Genomic DNA, 21,557 nt, shown 5'->3' with positions numbered 1-21,557 from the left:
CCAAATTAAAATGGTGTGGGACCACTTGATGTCACCAAACAGCTCTAACCTGTTAAAGGGGAACTCTGGTTAAGAAAGATTCAACCCTGTTCAATCCCAACCCGTAATCTAAGCTTGTGTGTAATAGGTTTTTATTACATGAATTAATCTGTGTCTGCAGCACATCCTGACTCACTTCCCGGTTCACTCTGTCTCCACTCCTCTGTCTTCCCCCTCCCTTCTGAGACAGAGGTCACATGATCTTCTGTTACCAGGACAGCTGTAACACATCTGTAATCCCTCAGAGTGATCACCTGGCCAATGGCAGGGAAACAACAGCCTCTCCTGAGTAGTATAGGGGAAAGGAGATACTTTATCTATGTAGATAGATCCAAAGATAGATAGAGATACTGTGTAAAGCAGAGGCAAATGGAGACAGTGTTGAGCAGATACTACAAGACGTGGGGGGGGGGGGATAAAGGCTGAAGGTTTCAAGCAATTGGTGGAGGATAGTTGAGTGCACTTTTTAGTGCATTTTTTTAATGGTATCACTGGAATAAGGCTAGGTCCACCCTACGTTTTTGCAATCCATTTTTTTTATCCATTTTTGGAGAAAAAAATGAAGGGCTGAAAAACAGATGCAGTTGTGTGCATGAGTTTTTCCATTGACTTCAAGTATAAAAAAAAATTGATCAAAACGTTTTTTTTTTTTTTTAAATGTACACAAAAGTATGGTCAGCCACGCTTTTGTGTAATTAAAAAAAAAACCATCTGTTTTTTTATTTTTTTATAATGGAAGTCAATAGAAAAACGGATGCACACAACTGCATCAGTTTTTTCCATCGGTTTGCAAAAACGTAGTGTGGACCCAGCCTAACCCTTTAAAAAGGTATGGAGTAAAAATATATTAAAAAAAATAATTATATCTATATATCATGGGTTCTATGGCACCAAAATGTTAGCCTGTAAGTTGTGAGATGCCACCTCAATAGATCAGATTGGTTTCTCTAACTTATCTCACAGATACTGGACTAGGTTGAATTGGGCCAAGTCATATTGCTCTCCCACTCCAGAGTCCTCTCTGCAGCGTGGCAGGACACATTATCCGCTGCCATGAAAGGATGCATTTTGTTGGCAACAATGTTCAGGTGGGTGGTAAGTAATTTCCACATGAGTGAATGCCAGGACCCAAGGTTCCTTAGCAGAATATTTCCCAGAGAATGACAATGTCTCTGCCTGCCCAGTGACGCAGATGCACCTGGATCTTCAAATAAGGTTAAATGAAAGGTGATTCACCAGGTTAGGTTACCGCTGCTCTATGGGCCAGTTCTGAGGCTCATATGCCCATCGTAGGCAACATCGCTAAAATTGTGATATAGTAATAGGTCAGTGAGGGTGGACCAGATGGGCAAAGCTTCCCAGTAGCTGCTCTGCCAGCTGTCCTTCCTCTTGGTAGGTTGCAGCCAGAGTATTCTAAAAACACCCCACAAGATTTGCCATTTTGGAGATACAGTAAATAGCTGTCGCCATCACTATTTTTAACTCTACACATCCCCTTTTTCCCAGCACATCAACTTTAAATTGGTACTCCAGCAAAAAAAAATTTCCCTATAAATCTACTGGTGCCAGAAATTTGTAATTTACTTCCGTTAAAAATAATCTCCAGCCTTCCAGTACTTATCAGCTGCTGTATGTCCTGCAGGAAGTGGTGTATTCTTTCCAGTCTGACACAGTGCTCTCTGCTACCACCTCTGTCCATGTCAGGAACTGTCTAGAGTTGCAGCAAGTCCCCATAATCTCTCCTGCTCTCCAGACAGGAAAGAATACACAACTTCCTGCAGGACATTCAGCAGCTGATAAGTAAAGGAAGACTTGAGACTTTAAAATTACAAATCTCTGGCGCTTTCTGCTACCAGTTGATTTGAATGATTTTTTTTTTGTAAACTACCCTGTACTGGGAGACGAGATTTTTTTAATAGAAGTAAATTACAAATCTCTGGCACGTAGTGGTGTCAATTGATCTGAATTTTTTAATGTATTTTTTTTTTGCTGGAGTACGCCTTTAATAATAATAATTCATGTTTGCTTCACCTCTCAGAGTGTTTTTAATGTTATGGCTGATGTTTGAAAGTGATCGGTTTATGAAGTTTGTTTGAAATGTTAAAAAAAATAAATTCACACAAAAGACCCAACAATGTAACAATTGTAGAAACATCCAAGGCAACAAGGACTTCACATTTATGTAAATGGTAACAGGGTCCAGGATGGTCGGCAGAATGGACATGGCAGGAGCCATCTATCACAGTCAGTCAGTTTCATCGCTGTCACAAAAGGCAAACTTGTTTCGACACACAAATGTCATTGGCATAGGGCCTAGAATTCCATTTGGAGATATGCATCCCGGTGTGAAGTGCTCCAACTCCCTACATGGACATCTCTCTACAAATTCTATGGCAAAGTCCATACAATACTAAACAGGAGGGATGTAAGGAACAGGCTCCGCATACATCAGCTACGTAACATGAGTGCTGTAGACCTACCATAAACTGCTCCTAAAAGCTATCTGACATTTATAGACACATAAAACCTTGTAACACAGCAAAATCATCAATGGAAAACATACGCTGCATGCTCTGCCCCGAGCCAATAATCACGGCTACAGATGGGACGATGCAAACAACGGCCATTTCACTGGACTGAAACCCATCACATCAGTATTAACGGGGTAGTTAACCAAAATGTTTTTTTCTTTCAAATCTGGTGCCAGAAATTTGTAATTTACTTCTATTTAAAAAAAATCTCCATGTTTCCAGTACTTATCAGCTGCTGTATGTCCTGCAGGAAGAGGTGTATTCTTTCCAGTCTGACACAGTGCTCTCTGCTGCCCCTTCTGTCCATGTCAGGAACTGTCCAGAGCAGCAGCAAATCCCCATAGAAAACCTCTCCAGCTCTGGACAGTTATTGACATGGACAGAGGTGTCAGCAGAGGCAACTGTGCCAGACTGGAAAGAATACACCACTTACTGCAGGACATACAGCAGCTTTTAAGTACTGGAAGATTTACTAGAATTACAAATTTCTGACTTTCTGGCACCAGTTGATTTGAAGGAAAAAAAACAAAAAAGGTGGACTACCCCCCTTTGTCAAGTCAAACAACTGTAAATCACTTTGTTTACGAAAAAAGAAATCTTAACCCTAGAGGTGGGGAGAGAGAGAACACTAATTTTGTCCACGCTGCATCCTACATCTCTGCTATATACTGTGTGTGTGTTACTAGGCCAATTCTGTCTCCAGTAACAGGCAGGACACAGGTGGGTGCAGGGCTTACCCACTGCCAAGTATGAGACTGGGCTGAGTACATGTAAGCTGCAAATTTGCTTGCCTTCTCCAAAAGAACTACACTTTCACTGAAAGGTAAATCAAGGCTTCCCTCTCATCTTGGCAGCAGTTCAAGCCTTGCTATAATCCCTTCCCTGCTTTGATGCTGCCGTATCATTTGTGCTCACACAGCACCCTGCAAACCAGTTTGTGTTTAACACGTACATCTATACCATTGTACTGTAAATCACATCCACTGTGACAGCACTTTCACCAACACTAAGCCACAGCATAGAGAGGTTCAAGTGCTGTGCTTTAATTGGCCAGACAACTAAAGGAAATGAAGCACCTGTGCAAGCACTACAGGCACAAAGACCAGCTCTGAAGTCACCCCTGAAATGGCGAGAATACAAAAATACCTGTGCACCATGGACAGTAACAGTAAAAAGAGAGCACCTTGTTCCCTTAGGCGGCATGCCCATATCTGTAATATACGGGCCGCAAGCTGACTGTATATCACGGACTGCACTCTTCACCTCTAATGGAACTCTCAGCAGGAGGATTTATTATGATGCCGGGAGCTCCAAGCTCCTGTACTGACACAGCCCCATCAGTTCAGCAGCACAGCACTATTGCTGTTACTCTAAATAAATCATGATGCAGAGAGTTCCATAAGAGGTCTAGAACGCAGTCCGTGACATACAGTCAGCTTGCAGGTTCTGGTAAAATGACAGGTACAGGTGAACAGATGACAAACAACCAACTTACCGGCAACTTCCACAATGTCACCAGGGACAATATCTCTGGCTTTAATCCTCTGGACACTTTTCCGGTCCTGTCGGTAAACTTTGCCCATTTCGGGCTCATACTCTTTGAGCGCTTCTATGGCATTTTCAGCATTTCTTTCCTGTTAAGGAAAAAAACAGATGACTGCAGCAAAGTGACATTTTAAAGTGAAAGATTTTTTAAGATTTAGCCTAAAAATAACCACTGTAAAACTAAACTATCCTCTTCTTTTCCTTCTTGAATGCAGGATTTCCTCCTTCGAGGGAAGGTATTCTCAGTAACACATTCTTACATACCTAAAACATCTACTAAACCCTTATCTTTCCTGGATTTAAATTGCTTGTGCATTACTACAGTCTAATGGTTTTGTACTGGGAGATTTAAAGGGGTACTCTGGAAAATTCCCCCACCCCAAATTTACTGGTGTAAGAAAGTTAGACAGATTTTTAAATTACTTCTATTTAAAAAATCTACAGTCTTCCAGTACTCATCAGCTGCTGTATGTCCTGCATGAAGTTGTGTGGCAGCAGAGAGCACTGTGTCAGACTGGACAGCATTCTACTGCTCCACTACTACTGCACCACTTCCTGCAAGACATACAGTAGCTGATAAGTACTGGAAGACTGGAGATCTTAAGGCTAAATTCACACAGGCGGATCCACCGGGAGTCTCACGTACGAAATCCGCAATACACGTATTAATAATAAGAAGAAGAATAAGTGTACGGCGGATTTTGTGTGTGAGACTCCCTGCGGATCCGCCCATGTGAATTTACTCTTAAAGGGGTTATCCAACGCTACAAAAACATGGTCACTTTCCCCCTACTGTTGTCTCCAGTTTGGGTGGGGTTTTGAAACTCAGTTCCATTGAAGTAAATGGAGCTTAAGTGCAAACCGCACCTGAACTGGAGACAACAGTAGGGGGAAAAGTGGCCATGATTTTGTAGCGCTGGATAACCTCTTTAAATAGAAGTAATTTACAAGCCTCACTGACAAATATACCATACTGTCAACAGAATATTTTTTATTTTTTTAACACCAAGGCAGACAGGCTTTAGTCACAGTCGCAATAATTTTGGCATGACCTACATCCAAAGACTTTAGGTAAACCTCTGCTATAGAACCCAGTGTAAAGCACTTATGACTAATGGATGACAGTATATTGGTAGAAGAAAAAAAAAATCTTTAAAAAAAGAAAAATTATAAGCTGGTTTGTGTACACCAAGGATGGGGAACCTCATCCCTCCAACCTGGAAAGCCACAAGCATGATGGGAATTATAGTTGTGCAACAGCTGGAGGGCAGAAGGTTCCCAATCCCTGGTGCACACAAACCCAGTAGCCTCTTACCTCCTTTTACTGGTGCCGGTCTTGTTACACCTTTAAGTTTCGCCATTTTTAAGAATATTCAAACTTATAAAATTAGGAGTGCAATCCCCCCCCCCCAGAGCTCCGTTTAGCCCGCACCCCAGTTCAGATGCTCACACCTACTTATCCATAAGCAGCAGGCTGTAATATGCTTGAGGGCCATCGGGTACTCTGGGGGGTCAAGGAACGGTCCCAGTGATCCCAACCAGTTAATTTGCACATTTTTATAAGATTCAATATCCCTAAACAGCAGCACGTATAAATATAAGACGAACGATGCCAGAAAAAGGTGATTAAGCGGCCACAGGGTTCATATACGTGAACCTGCTGATTTCAACAGTGTGTGAACATAGGCTTTCTGTGTTTGCAATCCACTCCTGGTTTTGGTAAAAAATACTGTGTGGGAACATAGGCTTACAGCAAAGATGGAAGAGAAGAAATGATTGCAAGAGAAGAAACAGGAACACGCTATACTGAAAACTCCAGATCTGCTGAGTCAGCATCAAGCACCATCTGTCACAACATTATGGCAGGATTCAGTCACTCCAATGTGAGAGATAACAAACCCAAGTCATGATTTTTTTATTCCCAATTCACATGTCGGGTTATTTGGGGTTACTGGTACTTAAAGAAAAAAATATATATATAAATTTCAGTATATAAGTTGCAAATCATAGTTTCATTTAGAATGGCCTGACAAATGCCAGAAATACAGAGGCATCTATGAATTAGGGCACATCATATAACCCTATATACTGCATATTAATTAAGAAGTAGTTACGGTTTATACCTGCATGTAGTGCAGCATATGGACTTGTGCAATCTCTCTAGGATAGGGATTACTTTCTATACATACTTTAATAAAAGAATTGTCTATGTGAAATCTACCGCTGCCATTCAGCATTATTCACTCCAATAAGGATGGAGTTGCAATATTGGACAAAGGAAGTGGTGGGGATTTGGCATTAAAATGCACACCACATTGCGTAATGGAACAGAATATACAGTATAATAACCTTGTTTAAGACACCAGGGATCATGGATATGTTGGCTGATTGCAAAACTAAGACTTGTGCAATAGGAAATTGCAGCAATTGCCACAAGGCACTCGGTACACTGACCAGCTTTACTGCACTTTATACCGGTGTAGAATAGATTCCCAGGAAAAGAGACAAGCATACAAACATACATACGTCAGTGTGCTGAAAGTAGTGCAGACCTGTATCCGCTACAGACCTGTTTAGTTAAAGTGTACCCATCATATGGAAATCTGCACAGATCAGTGTGCAGCAGATATTAGAACATGGCATTGCTGTGGATATGTCCCACGCCAACCGAGTTCCGTGCATGAGACACCTCAATCAGAATAAGGCTCATGCACAGGACTCCTCCAGTACTTATCACCTGCTGTAAGTCCTGCAGGAAGTGGTATATTCTTTCTAGTCTGACTCAGTGCTCTCTGCTGCCTCCTCTGTCCATGTCAGGAACTGCCCAGGGCAGGAGAGTGTTTTCTATGGGGATTTGCTACTGTTCTGGACAGTTCCTGACATGGACAGAGGTGGCAGCAAAGAGCACCGTGTCAGACGGGAAAGAAAACATCACTTCCTACAGGGCATACAGCTGCTGATAAGTACTGGAAGACTGGAGATTTTTAAATAGAAGTAAATGACAAATCTTTATAAGTTTCTGACAAAGCTTGATATGAAAAGAAAAAGATTTTCGCCGGATAACCCCTTAAACACGGTCGTCAGATTTGTGTTATGAGGAGTAGAGATGAGTGAATCTCGAGCATGAACCCGAATGCTCTGCATTTGATTACTGGTAGCTGAAGTAGTTGGATGCCACTCTAAGGAATCCTGGAAAACATGGATACAACCTATGACTGTGTTCAAGTTTACCAGGCTGCATCCAACTTGTTCAGCCGCTGGTTACTAAAATGCAAAAACGTTTGGGTCTGGACGAACCAGAGCATGCTGGAGACTGGCTCATGTCTAGTTAGAAGTAAAGGTTCATCCAAATATTAAGTATGGAAATGCAAAGAACTATGGGAAAAAATGCAAAGAGTTTCTGCTGCACAGTACTGTGCCCTGTAAGAGAGCTTGTGTATGTAGCATCCCAAGACTGTAAGCCTGCCACATGTACTAATGAAGCAAATGGTACAGAAAGGTGACCACCACTAGCCCACACATTCACTTACCTGCCACACACCCACAATGGCGTTGGCTACTAATATAAGGAGAATTACAAAAGGCTCTACAAAGGCTGTGATTGTTTCTTCACCTTCCTCAAACCAAGCCAATACCTGCAAAAAAAGAGGAAAATTCATGGTAAACAATGCCCAGACAGTCATCATAAGTCATCTCATACTTCTGCAGTTAAAGGGGTATCCCAGAGACTTTTTTTTCTCAAATCAACTGGTAACAGAAAGTTATACAGACCTGTACATTACTTGTATTAAAAAAACACAATCCACCCTTCCAGTACTTATTAGCTGCTGTATGTCCTGCAGGAAATGGTGTATTCTTTCCAGTCTGACAGTGCTCTCTGCTGCCACCTCTGTCCATGTCAGGAACTGTCCAGAACAGGAGAGGATTTCTATGGGGATTTGCTGCTGCTCTGGACAGTTCCTGACATGGACAGAGGTGGCAGCAGAGAGCACTATGTCAGACTGGAAAAAATACACCATTTCCTGCAGGACATACAGCAGCTGTTAAATACTGTAAGACCTAAGATTTTTAAATAGAAGTGATTTACAAATCTTGACACCAATTAATTTGACAACAATTTTCCCCCCCTCCAGTGTACCCCTTTAAGCGTCTCGGTTCATTAACTAATACATGAGACCACAGGGACAACTAAACTCAGAGGCAAACATGGGAAAAATCGTTATGGCCGGGCCAATATGGAGGGTGGAATAAATAAATTAGCGCTCTACAGTAAGTGGTCTGCCCTTCGGGGAGAGACAGCTGCAAAGGGCTCCAAAATATAGGAGCTGTAACAATGCAGGAATGGAGCTGTGTTATGTACACAAGATCATAACAAACATGTCCTCAAGTATAAAGTAACTGTGCTTCCCGACGTACAACGCTCCGCTACAGCAAACATTATCAAGGGTTATGGAGGAACTGGAGAAGAAATGCTAAACATGAGAGTGGCGTGCCAAAGGCATCCCCCCCCCCCCCCCCCGCATCTCATCTAGCGGGGACGGAATCCTCACACAGGCCTATGAGAACATGAGCCGGGACGGACTAAACAAGCCAACAACATCCTATAAATTATCCTAGACAGGACGACAGGCCGCACTTCTGTCTATACACAAGGATGAGATACATACATTTCACAGAGTTCCCATGTCCACAATCCATACGTTCCCACCATTAACTAAGCAAGAACACTATAGGTTCCCTGGGGGAAGACAAATATATAAGAGGAAACACAATGTGCCTCGTTGCTCCGGCTCCATGTTTCCGGAATTCTCAAGGACAACGATCTCTAGAAAAGACGACAGCTAAAGGATCCCCATATACTTTGGGCTTTGATTGGCAAAACCCGTCGGTCACGGCTGATTCGGCTGTTAATATAAGGTGTATGGGGCCCATCTAGAACCAACATGTCAGTGGTGATGGGGGTCATCCGTGACGGAAAAATTATCGCTGACCCCCTTAGTTAACAGCTACTTAATGGAAAGGGCTGCATGAAGCTCTGACCACTGGATTATTGAGGCATGTAGTCTATCAGATCGGCACTCGTTTACAGTGTGGATTGAGCCATATAATCCGGCCTTAAAGGAGAAGTTGACCAAAAATTAGTTTCTTTAAAATCCACTAGTGCCAGAGATTAGTGTTTTACTACTATTTAAAAAAAAAAATCTCAAGTTTTTCTAGTAGTTATCAGCTGCTGTATGTCCTGCAGGAAGTGGTCTATTCCTTCCAGTCTTGAGAGCATTAAGGGTTTTCTATGGGGATTTTCTTCTGCTCTGAACACAGATTGGACAGAATACACCACTTCCTGGAGGACATACAGCAGCTGATAAGTACTGGAAGACTGGAGATTTTTTTTTTTTAGAAGAAGTAAATTCCAATCATCTGGAGCTTTATGGTACCAGTTGATTTAGAAGGAAAAAAATATGGTGAACTACCCCTTTAAAGGACACAGATAAATAACTAGCTGAATACGGTCAGGTGTGCAGAACTGATCACATATAGAGGAAGGAAGGGGAGACACTGGCAGACATCTCCAGCACTGTGCATTGAGTGAGATATAATGAAGATCTACTGAGGAATCAAAAGACAATGGAATAAAACACAATGGGGTCAATCCTCTTTTGTCCCAAGAATGGACAGCTGGTGATCTTGACCCCATCCCCCCCCCTACAGATGGCTAACAAAAGCCCCGCACCCCCATCAGGAGCATCTATGCTGACTGCCTAAGGTACTGTACAGAAATAATCCAGGATACTGGCTATCTCCATGGATTAGGAATACCCTCACAATAACCATGTGGCAATTCATCCCACTTTTAGTCTTATCCTGTAAGAGTCACTGACTTCTAAGAACAGGTCGTAGCACCGGTTACACTGTATGCATGAGCTCAAACCGTGTCTGATATGCTGTGGGGTCCCTGCCCAATGGTGATCATGTGTCATTTTTTAGAAAAAGGAATAAAGCTCCTTCCTTTACAAGTGCTGGATCCCCCTGAAATACGAGGGCACCGTGGGACATACAACTTCTCAGGTTATCCATAGTATGCACTAGACATAGCTGGATGGAAAGTTAAAGGGGTTTAAACCATGGCCACTTTCTTCCAGGGACAGCACTGCTTTTGTCTCCAGTTCAGGTCTGATTTGCAATTAAGCTTCAATGGAACGAAGTTGCAAAACCTGCACCCAAACTAGAGACAAAAGTGATGCTGTCTCTGGAAGAAAGTGGCTACGTTTTTCCAAAGCTGGATAACCGCTTTAAAAACTGCAACTGTGATGCGAGATATCCCCTCGTCCATCCTACAGAACAGGCAGCATGTTACAGTCGGCATCCAGGGAGCCTTGCATCTGCTCGGGCTATTCCTCTAGATCCTGCGGCCACAGAGTAACAGGAATACAAATACTGCAGCTTCCATCCAGAGTGCAGAAGCATCCAGAAATATTTGTGCCCGTCACAGCACAACCAAACAAGGCCCCACATCAGGAATAAGTAACTAGTGCTGCTCCACCACTACAGCTACTTATCCATTTTGGTAAGAAAATAAAACTGCAATGAAGAAGAAACGCATGCTGTCCTGTTCATAGGAGGCAGACGCAACGTTCCTCTCTGTGTGCTAAATTTCTTGAGAAGTTGCTTATTGCTCAAAGCCATTTCATTTCCAATGGGCAGGGATACATTACAGAATACCATATTATTGGGGGGAATGATCAGAGGCAATGTGAGTAAATATGACTTTACTAAAAGAGTAGTAGATACTTGGAAGAAACTCCCAGCAGATGTGGTTGGTAAATCTACAATAACAGAATGTAACCTGCCTGGTATATACATATATCTATCCTAAAATAATAATAATAATAATAATAAGGGAAATACTAACAGGGCGACTAGATGGAGCAGGGTTTTTTTTAAAATATTGTATGTTTCTAGGTGTTTCCAAACAATCTGTCATCCTGCTGATTGGGGATAACTTTCAAGTTGGGGGATAGCCCTTTCAATGGAAGGTAAAGTTAACACTAGATCTATTGTTCCCCACGAACAATTCCCTCTGGGTAAATAAGAGCTGCAGCAAGTGATCCTCAGGCGTGCTGCAAAGCATAGTAAGTATATCCTTAGACAACCATAAAGCAGTACCGATCCAGAAAGCCAATATGCAGTATCTGAAGATGCCTGAAATCTACAAGAACTGAAGCACTGTACACAATCCGATCACAAACTATTGTGAAATCTTTTAAGCAATGTGCTCGAACAACAACTAGGAACTTTTACACTCCGCACTCCTGCCCTGTCAGTAAGATGTATAACTGTTTACATTACAACACAAGCCGACCTGTTTGCCTAGTGTGACCCGGCTGCATGCTGCGCGCTCTGTTGGGGCAGCCTGCAGGTAGCTACAGCCGTTGGGACGGAGGGATAAAAGCCTTACATGACTGCAGCATATTATCCGTGCCATGTCTGGTAACAGATGCTATCTCTTCTGGGCCCAGGAGGAATATATTATTCCAAATCTCCCCTTCATTAAAGGTCAGTTACTAAATTTGGTCAAGAACTGAGTCACCTCTGCCACCAATTGTCATTCGACTTGGAGCCACTGGGAAAAGAGTATTACGTAGAGAAAGGACAAGAGAGTCAGGGTCACATTAGTTCTCCATGCTTTCACAGCTGGCCTTAAAGGGGTACTCCGTTTTTTTTTCTTCTTTCAAATCAACTGGTGTCAGAAAATATAGATTTGTAAAATGCTTCTATTTATCTTCCAGTACTTATCAGCTACTGTATATCCTGCAGGAAGTGGTGTATTCTTTCCAGTCTGACATAGTGCTCTCTGCTGCCACCTCTGTCCATGTCAGGAACTGTCCAGAGCTGCAGCAAATCCGCATAGAAATCCTTTCCTGCTCTGGACAGTTACTGACATCGACAGAGGTGGCAGCAGAGAGCACTGCGTCAGACTGGAAAGAATACACTACTTCCTGCAGGACATACAGCAGCTGATAAGTACTTGAAGGCTTGAGATTTTTTTAAGTAAATTACAAATCCATAACACTCTCTGACACCAGTTGCTTCAAAAGGAGGCACGCAACTTCTAGATCAGGGTTGTCAAACTTGGGCCCTCCAGCTGTCGCTAAACTACGATTCCCATCATGCCTGGAAAACCAAAGCTTTAGCTGTCCAAGCATGATGGGAATTGTAGGTTTGACACATTTGTTCTAGATCAATAGTGACCACCAACTGATGTATTCTGCCCATCCTTCCACATACAGATTATCTGCACTATCCACACTTCATCTACACAATATATACTAAACCGGCTTTAGATGTGCAGTACATCTTCTATCAGTCACTTCAGGCTGTAGTAACATTCAACATAATAAAATCCCTGGTCCCTATCTTATATCTCCATCTTTAGTGTAAAGTTGCAAAACTACAACTCTCATCATGCCTGCACAGCCAAAGCTAAAGCTTTGGCTGTCCAGGCATGATGGGAGTTGTAGTTTTGGAACAGTTAAAGAGCCAAGGTTCCCTACCCCTGGTGTAAAGGATAACAACTCTAAAACATGTACTGTATATACACCGCTCTATAAATGTCCCAAATACAAGACTAATAATAGGATTCAGTATATACTTACAAATGATATACAGGCAGCAAGTAACAAGATTCTAACTAGTAAGTCTTCAAACTGTTCAATCACCAATTCCCATAGTGTTTTCCCTAAGGAAAGAGAAAGGAAAACTTGTCACATTGAGTGGCACAAATACAGGGAGGTCTGGTCGGACATCACAAGGGGCACGTACCTTCTTCTGCAGGTAATTCTGATGTGGTCGGTGATCCAGGAGCATGTGCGGAGAGAGGAGGGAGGGAGAGAAGAGGAAACCATTAGTATCAAATGTTTATATAAAACACAAGACAGTTGTGTAAATATTCCAAGGTAGGGAAGCGATCCTGACAGCGCCGCGCCAAAGAAATCCACTCCCATGACTCAGCGCCGGCCTACAACTACAAGCAGCACTGCTGCCATGCTGGATGGATCCTGCTGCCCTGCACTTACTCTACATGCCCGGCTCTAGAGACGCAGTCCAGGGATGTTAGTCATAGGGACAGGCTGACGCCAGGGATGGATTCTGTATGTCAGATCTGCTGATCTCTTTAGGGGTAACACACACACCACTGGGATCAGTATGATCAGCCAGAACAGGAATGGGTCAAAGACACAGAAAAGGGGGAGATTTTTCCACTACATTCCTGGCGCAGTCTCTCCTGGTTTTGGTTAATGCTACAGACCAAACCCTGTGTGTGAGAACCCCAAACTACAGCCCGAGCCGTGTGCGAGAACCCAAACTACAGCCCGAGCCGTGTGCGAGAACCCCAAACTACAGCCCGAGCCGTGTGTGTGTGTGTGTGTGTACCCCAAACTACAGCCCGAGCAGTGTGTGTGTGTGTGTGTACCCCAAACTACAGCCCGAGCAGTGTGTGTGTACCCCAAACTACAGCCCGAGCCCTGTGTGTGTGTGTACCCCAAACTACAGCCCGAGCCCTGTGTGTGTGTACCCCAAACTACAGCCCGAGCCCTGTGTGTGTGAACCCCAAACTACAGCCCGAGCCCTGTGTGTGAACCCCAAACTACAGCCCGAGCCCTGTGTGTGTGTACCCCAAACTACAGCCCGAGCCCTGTGTGTGTGTACCCCAAACTACAGCCCGAGCCCTGTGTGTGTGTACCCCAAACTACAGCCCGAGCCCTGTGTGTGTGTACCCCAAACTACAGCCCGAGCCCTGTGTGTGTGTGTACCCCAAACTACAGCCCGAGCCCTGTGTGTGTGTGTACCCCAAACTACAGCCCGAGCCCTGTGTGTGTGTACCCCAAACTACAGCCCGAGCCCTGTGTGTGTGTACCCCAAACTACAGCCCGAGCCCTGTGTGTGTGTACCCCAAACTACAGCCCGAGCCCTGTGTGTGTACCCCAAGCTACAGCCCGAGCCCTGTGTGTGTACCCCAAACTACAGCCCGAGCCCTGTGTGTGTGTACCCCAAACTACAGCCCGAGCCCTGTGTGTGTACCCCAAACTACAGCCCGAGCCCTGTGTGTGAACCCCAAACTACAGAAAAAACCCTGCACATGAACCCCAAACTACAGTCCGAGCCTTGCATGTGAACCCCAAACTACAGCCAGAGCCCTGCGTGTGAACCCCAAACTACAGACCAAACCCTGTGCGTGAACCCCAGCATAATAAAACGACAGACCAAACCTTGTCCGTCTGTGAACCCCAACTTAAGGGCTTGTTAAACAAACAACAAAAATTTATATTTGACACTTCCCAAATCCACAGTTTCACCTAAAGTCATCACCCCTGTATATTCTCCAATGTTTAGTAAAACAAAGTCGCAACATCTGACTACACTGCAATTCCACATTGTCAATCGAAGCCTCATAAAAATCAGCACCAAAATCCCCTCTGGTTTCCGTGCTGGTTTTGAGGTGTTTTTTCCTGCTCTTACCTATAAGTGATGGAGCCGTCTCCTGTCCATACCAGGATTACATCGGCCCCCTCTGTCTGTCTCTCTTGTACATCTACTTTGCACCCACCCCGCAGAACGCAGTCTTTACTTCAGGTTAAAAATCAGATACTAAACTCCTACAACCACCCCAAAAATTCATTTAAAGGGAATCTGTCACCATGAAAACATGTAATCACCATCATGTTATAGAGCAGGAACTACTGAACGCATAGATATATATCATTATGCGAAAATATTGAGTCTAACTTATAATTTATTCCTTGAAAAAGTCTAGTCCATGAGTGACTCCGCCCACTGGACTCTTAAGGCCCTATTACACCAACAGATCTGACGACAGATTATCTGCCAAAGATTTGAAGCCAAATCCAGGAACAGACTATAAACAGAGAACAGATCATAAAGGAAAGACTGGATTTCGCCTTTTTTTCAAATCCACTCCTGGCTTTGGCTTCAAATCTTTGGCAGATAATCTGTCGTCAGATCTGTTGGTGGAATAGGGCCTTTAAATACACAATGATCAGGGATTTTAATTAAGTTATACTGAATCTTTTCCTATGATATATATCAACAAGCTCAGCTCTTCCCGCTCTATAACATGACGGCGATAACTTGTGCGTTTACACGAAACGATCATCATTCAAATTTTGGCAATAACTATGGCATCTGAGCGATAATCGGCCAACGATCAAGCAAAAAAGCGTTCATTGTGATCTTTCATCACGTTCTCAAATAGTCGTTGGTTGTTCGCTAAAAATTCGCAGATCGCTTTGTGTAAACAGTCTTTCAACGATTCCCCCCATGTGCGAGATGGGCTTAACGGGGTACTCTGGGCCGGGGGGGGGATCGCCGGGGGAGGGGGTGAAAATTGAAGCCGGAGGTCACTTACCTCCCCGGTTCCAGCACCTACCCGGATCGTGCCGCCCCGTACTCTCATCCTGCGGCCGCTACCTGGTTAGAGCTGCGGCATGAGACGTGACGTCTCAAGGCAGCTCTTCCATTCAGCGGCCGAGGCTACGACCGCTGAATGGCAGAGCTGCCTTGAGACGTCACGTCCTATGCCGCAGCCTTAACCAGGAAGTGGCCGCGGGATGGGAGTACAGTGCGGCACGATCCGGGACCAGGTCCTGGAACCCCAATATACCCTTGGCCCGGAGTACCCCTTTAAGCGATCTTAAAAACGATCGCAATAATGTCTTTTCTAACAATTTATTCTTATTCGTTCTAAAATCGATTAAACGATCAAATGGGCGAATTATCGCTTTGTGTAAACGGACCGTTAGACAACACTGTCTTGGCGAGAGTAACAAAAATGGCGCATAGAAGAGAACGTAACATGCCGCCATACAACAAAACGTATGATTTACTAAGGCTGACGGACTATAACTCCCAGCAAGCCCTAAGAGGCTTTGGTCGTCACCCTCAACCTGTTGCATAGCTACAAGCATAATAGGGGCTGTAGTTGTGGAAAAGGTGGGAATAACCCAGGGATAGGGAACCTTTGGCTCTCCAGTTGATGCAAAACTACAACTCCCATCATGCCTGGACAGCCTTCGGCTGTCCAGGCATGATGGGAATTGTAGTTTTGCAACAGCTGTAAGGCCGAAGGTTCCCCATCCCTGGTCTATATAAGTAGATGGCCAAACATAAGTAACCCCCGGTGTGAGGTGTGGATGAGGCAGCACACGCGGTTGCCTCCGGGCCGCCATCTTCTGCGGGCCCCCGTGCTGCCGGCTAGGCTCAGGCCCTGACAGGAAGTGGCGCCTTCCCGGGCACATACCGTTGGGGCCCCATCGCTCCTTCTGCTTCTTGACCTGCTCCAGGCCCAGCCCCGTGCTCTCGTTCACGTTGAAGTGCGCCAGCACCTCCTCCACCGTCTTGGTGTGTGCGTTCTCCATGGCGGCCGGGTCGGTGCCCCCGTCGTCGTCGTCGTCGCTCGCTCAGTGCAGTCAGAGCGCACAATAGGCCGGCGGTGTCCCCCCTCACAGCAGCTCTCTGCCCATACGGGTGTCTGTCAGCAGCCGGGCGGGGATGATGGCCGCTTATTCTTCATCCGCCGCTGCCGGTTCCCTGATATCGATCGCTGGCCGGCCGGGGCTGTTTGTGGAGTGTTCCTCCGGTGTGTGTGCTCAGTCCCGGGCCGGTTCCCTTAGTGCGGCCTCCCTTTTGTTGTGTATATGGCTTCCTCCCTTGTGTCCGCCGCCGCCCGGGCTGCTGTGTTCCCGTATCTCCTCCGCCGCCGCTTCTAGTGGCAGAGCCGTCCAGCCGCTATAGCATTTTATTCTGAGGCTGCTCCGGGCTCGCGATCGCTGCATGTGGACGACTCTGATTGGTCGAGCTCCGCGTCATCACGCCACGCCCCGTCTCCCCTCCTCCTCCTCCCCGGCAGGATCCCGGATCATGATGACGTAGCGCGAAGTGTCCCAGTGGGGGAGCTCGGCCTGCGCTCAGCTGAGGTTGTAGTGGGCGGAGCTCTCACTGGGCGCCTCGTGTGTCCCGGCCCCGGCTACACTGCTACTGATGGGTGACCTAACCGGGGTGTAATGTAGTGTGCCGCACTCCGTAACCCGGGAATACAGCAAGCGGATGAGGGAGGAACAGGCCAAGAAATAATACTGCCATCTCATGAGAATTATCTGACTGGTATATACCCCTATATATAATACTGCCATCTCATGAGAATTATCTGACTGGTATATACCCCTATATATAATACTGCCATCTCATGAGAATTATCTGACTGGTATATACCCCTATATATAATACTGCCATCTCATGAGAATTATCTGACTGGTATATACCTATATATAATAATTATCTGACTGGTATATACCCCTATATATAATACTGCCATCTCATGAGAATTATCTGACTGGTATATACCCCTATATATAATACTGCCATCTCATGAGAATTATCTGACTGGTATATACCCCTATATATAATAATTATCTGACTGGTATATACCCCTATATATAATACTGCCATCTCATGAGAATTATCTGACTGGTATATACCTATATATATAATAATTATCTGACTGGTATATACCCCTATATATAATAATTATCTGACTGGTATATACCCCTATATATAATAATTATCTGACTGGTATATACCCCTATATATAATACTGCCATCTCATGATAATTATCTGACTGGTATATACCTATATATAATACTGCCATCTCATGATAATTATCTGACTGGTATATACCTATATATAATACTGCCATCTCATGATAATTATCTGACTGGTATATACCCCTATATATAATACTGCCATCTCATGATAATTATCTGACTGGTATATACCCCTATATATAATACTGCCATCTCATGATAATTATCTGACTGGTATATACCCCTATATATAATACTGCCATCTCATGATAATTATCTGACTGGTATATACCTATATATAATACTGCCATCTCATGATAATTATCTGACTGGTATATACCTATATATAATACTGCCATCTCATGATAATTATCTGACTGGTATATACCCCTATATATAATACTGCCATCTCATGATAATTATCTGACTGGTATATACCTATATATAATACTGCCATCTCATGATAATTATCTGACTGGTATATACCCAGTGGCGGTCTTTGGCACCAAGCACCCCAAGCGATCGCTTGGGGCCCCCAACATCCAAGGGGGCCCCCATGCCCCGCTCTTGTGCTCAAGACGGCTGGACAGGGCCGCTGCCCCGCTCGCTCATAGTTACATGCTGCAGCACTGACAGGGCGGGAACCATTGGCTCCCTTCCTGTCAGTCACTCTTGTGGCCGCAGGAAGGGTTTTCCCTGCGGTCACAAGTGGCAGCTTTGTCCTTGTGGTGTCGGTGCTCCAGTGACATCACTGGAGCATCGGTGCCAGGACAACGGGAGTGCGGCATCTTGTGATCACAGGGAAAACCCTTCCTGCGGCCACAAGAGTGAAGAGAAGAGGAGACGCCCGGACCCAGGTGAGTATAAGTGTTTGTTTTATTGTGTTATATACTATATGGGAGGGGGAGCACACAGGGGGGCTATATAACAGGTGGAGCACACAGGGGGGGCTATATATAACTGGGGGAGCACACAGAGGGGCTATAGACTACTAGGGCTTCACAGAGGGGTCTATATACTACTGGGAGCAGCACACAGGGGGTCTATATACTACTTGGGGCAGCAGAATGGGGTCTATATACAACTTGGAGAGCACACAGGAGGTCTATATTCAAGTGGGGGAGCACACGGGGGGCTATATACTACTGGGGGAGAACACAGGGGGTCTATATACTACTGGGGGAGCACACAGGGGGTCTATATACTACTGGGGGAGCACACAGGGGGTCTATATACTACTGGTGGGGCACACAGGGGGTCTATATACTACTGGGGGAACATACAGTGGGTCTATATACTGCTGGGGGCAGCACACGGGGTCTATATATAACTGGGGGAGTACACAGGGGTCTGTATACTACTGAGGCAGGACTCAAGGGGTCTATATAATACTGGTGGGGCACACAGGGGGTCTATATACTACTGGGGGAACCACACAGAGGGTTTATATACAACTGGAGGAGCACACAGGGGTCTATATCCAAGTGGGGGAGCACATAGGAGGTCTATATCCAAGTGGGGGAGCACACAAGGGGGCTAAATACCCCTGAGGGAGCACACAGGGGGGCTATATACTAGTGGGGGAGAACACAGGGGGTATATACACAACTGGGGGCAGCACACAGTGGGTATATACGACTGGGGGCAGCACACAGGGGGTCTATATACAACTGGGGCAGCACACAGAAGGTCTATATACTTCTGGGGGAGCACACGGGGGGGGCCATATATAAATAAGTGAACACACAGGGGTCTATATACTACTGGGGGAAGCACACAAGGGGTATATACTACTGGGGGCAGGATACAAGGGGTATATACTATTGGGGGGCTGCACACGAGGAGTATATATTACTGGCGGTAGTGCACGAGGGGTATATACTACTGGGGGCAGCACACAGCGGTCTATTGTTGTGGAGCGTGTGTTGAGGGGGGGGGGGGGGGGGAGGCCAGACATAACTTCGCTTGGGGCCCCAGAAATGCCAAGACCGCCCCTGTATATACCTATATATAATACTGCCATCTCATGATAATTATCTGACTGGTATATACCCCTATATATAATAATTATCTGACTGGTATATACCTATATATAATACTGCCATCCAGGGCCGTAGCTAGGGGTTCAGCCTAGGGGGGGTGAGTGAGTCTGAGTCGGCCCCCAACCAACCTTACCCATAGGGAACCTCAGCAGGTGACAAGGCTTCTGAATAATAAAGGGAATATTCTTCTACATTCCTCATAGTGGATATAGAGCAGTGTAAGAAGCTTCTGTACATTTCATATATAGAACCACAAAAAAATCTAAAGTGCTTAAGATTAGAAAAATATAGCTGCCTTCTTCCACAGACGGCACCGCTCTTGTCCTCAGTTTGTGTGGTTTTCAACTGAAGTGAATAGTGCCAAGCTGTGATACCACACACAACCTAAGAGCAGGGGTGGCGCTGTTTTGGACGAAAGAAACTATGTTTTTTTTTTCTTAATTCTGGAGAACCCTTTTAACCAGATTATCTTTGCCTAAAAATAATAGTGGTATAGGTAATAAGTTTTTAGACATTAAGGCTATGTTCACACTGCGTATGAGTCCGGCCGCATTTCGTACGCCGGCGTACATGTGCTGCTGAAACTACGGGCGCGGGAAAAATCGACATGCGACAGATACGTACGAACCGCGAACATACGCCCGCAGTACAGTTATGCTTCCCTAGCTTGTTTCGAAGCGATCTGAGGCAGGTCATTTACTTGGAAATCTTCGCCCAGCCCAATAAACCACACAGAACCTTTTGGATCGAAAAATCAAGTTCAATTTGGCTGAAATAAGTTCTCCGTACGGGACCGCATGGAAATCCACGGCCGTGAGTACAAACATTTCCGTCCTCAAACAATGGTCTTGTTCATTTTTCACGGCGCCGTATACGATCCAGCCGTAAGCTCATACGTAGTGTGCACTGTGCGGGCGTATATCGTATACTTTCAAGCGAACGCATCAACCTCAAAACTACGTGCAGAAACATATGCAGTGTGAACATAGCCTCAAAGGGGTGAGCTGGTTGTGATCATACATGTACAATCCAAGATATGTGATGAGCTGCTAGATATCCATTTCCTATCTATCTATCTATCTATCTATCTATCTATCTATTAATCTATCTATCTATCTATCTATCTATCTCCTATCTATCTATCTATCTATCTATCTATCTATCTATCTATCTATCTATCTATCTATCTATCTATCACCTATATATTATCTATATTATCTATCTATCTATATATCTATCTACTATCTCCTATCTATCTATCTATCTATCTATCTATCTATCTATCTATCTATCTATCTATCTCCTATCTATCTCCTATCTATCTATCTCCTATCTATCTATCTCCTATCTATCTATCTCCTATCTATCTATCTCCTATCTATCTATCTCCTATCTATCTATCTCCTATCTATCTATCTCCTATCTATCTATCTATCTATCTATCTCCTATCTATCTATCTATCTATCTATCTATCTCCTATCTATCTATCTCCTATCTATCTATCTATCTATCTATCTATCTATCTATCTATCTATCTATCTATCTATCACATTACAGGAGATATAAGAGGACAATGATCACATGTCCTTCATGCATCAGCATCTTCTCAGCCCCGCCCCCTCATGACGTCACCACAGGTCTTTCCTCACTCTGCAGGCTGTCTGCAAAAGAAATAGCTTTTGCAGACAGCATTAAGCCTCTGAGACCTCAGTGGGCCCCTGCCAGTGTGGGCCCAGGAGC

The 21,557-nt window shown here is 44.7% G+C and overlaps 1 protein-coding gene across 2 annotated transcripts in view; it reads right to left on the bottom strand.

Moving 5' to 3' along the window:
* ATP2A2 (ATPase sarcoplasmic/endoplasmic reticulum Ca2+ transporting 2) overlaps positions 1-16,974 on the bottom strand; it is a 51,224-nt gene extending 34,250 nt beyond the window's left edge. For both annotated transcript variants that reach the window (XM_069960913.1, XM_069960912.1), the window contains exons 1-5: positions 16,432-16,974; positions 12,936-12,953; positions 12,770-12,852; positions 7,646-7,750; positions 4,066-4,204 (exon numbers count right to left, since the gene is read on the bottom strand). In XM_069960913.1, coding sequence (XP_069817014.1) covers positions 4,066-4,204; positions 7,646-7,750; positions 12,770-12,852; positions 12,936-12,953; positions 16,432-16,549 — 463 coding nt within the window. In that variant the 5' untranslated portion in view covers positions 16,550-16,974. The remainder of the gene's footprint in view (positions 1-4,065; positions 4,205-7,645; positions 7,751-12,769; positions 12,853-12,935; positions 12,954-16,431) is intronic.
* Between the last annotated feature and the right edge of the window lie 4,583 nt (positions 16,975-21,557).

Source organism: Dendropsophus ebraccatus, chromosome 3 (genome assembly GCF_027789765.1).
Source record: "Dendropsophus ebraccatus isolate aDenEbr1 chromosome 3, aDenEbr1.pat, whole genome shotgun sequence".
In the NCBI taxonomy this organism is placed as follows: Eukaryota; Metazoa; Chordata; class Amphibia; order Anura; family Hylidae; genus Dendropsophus; species Dendropsophus ebraccatus.
Note: the sequence above shows the minus strand (reverse complement) of the source record. Positions and strands in the feature narration are given on the sequence as shown.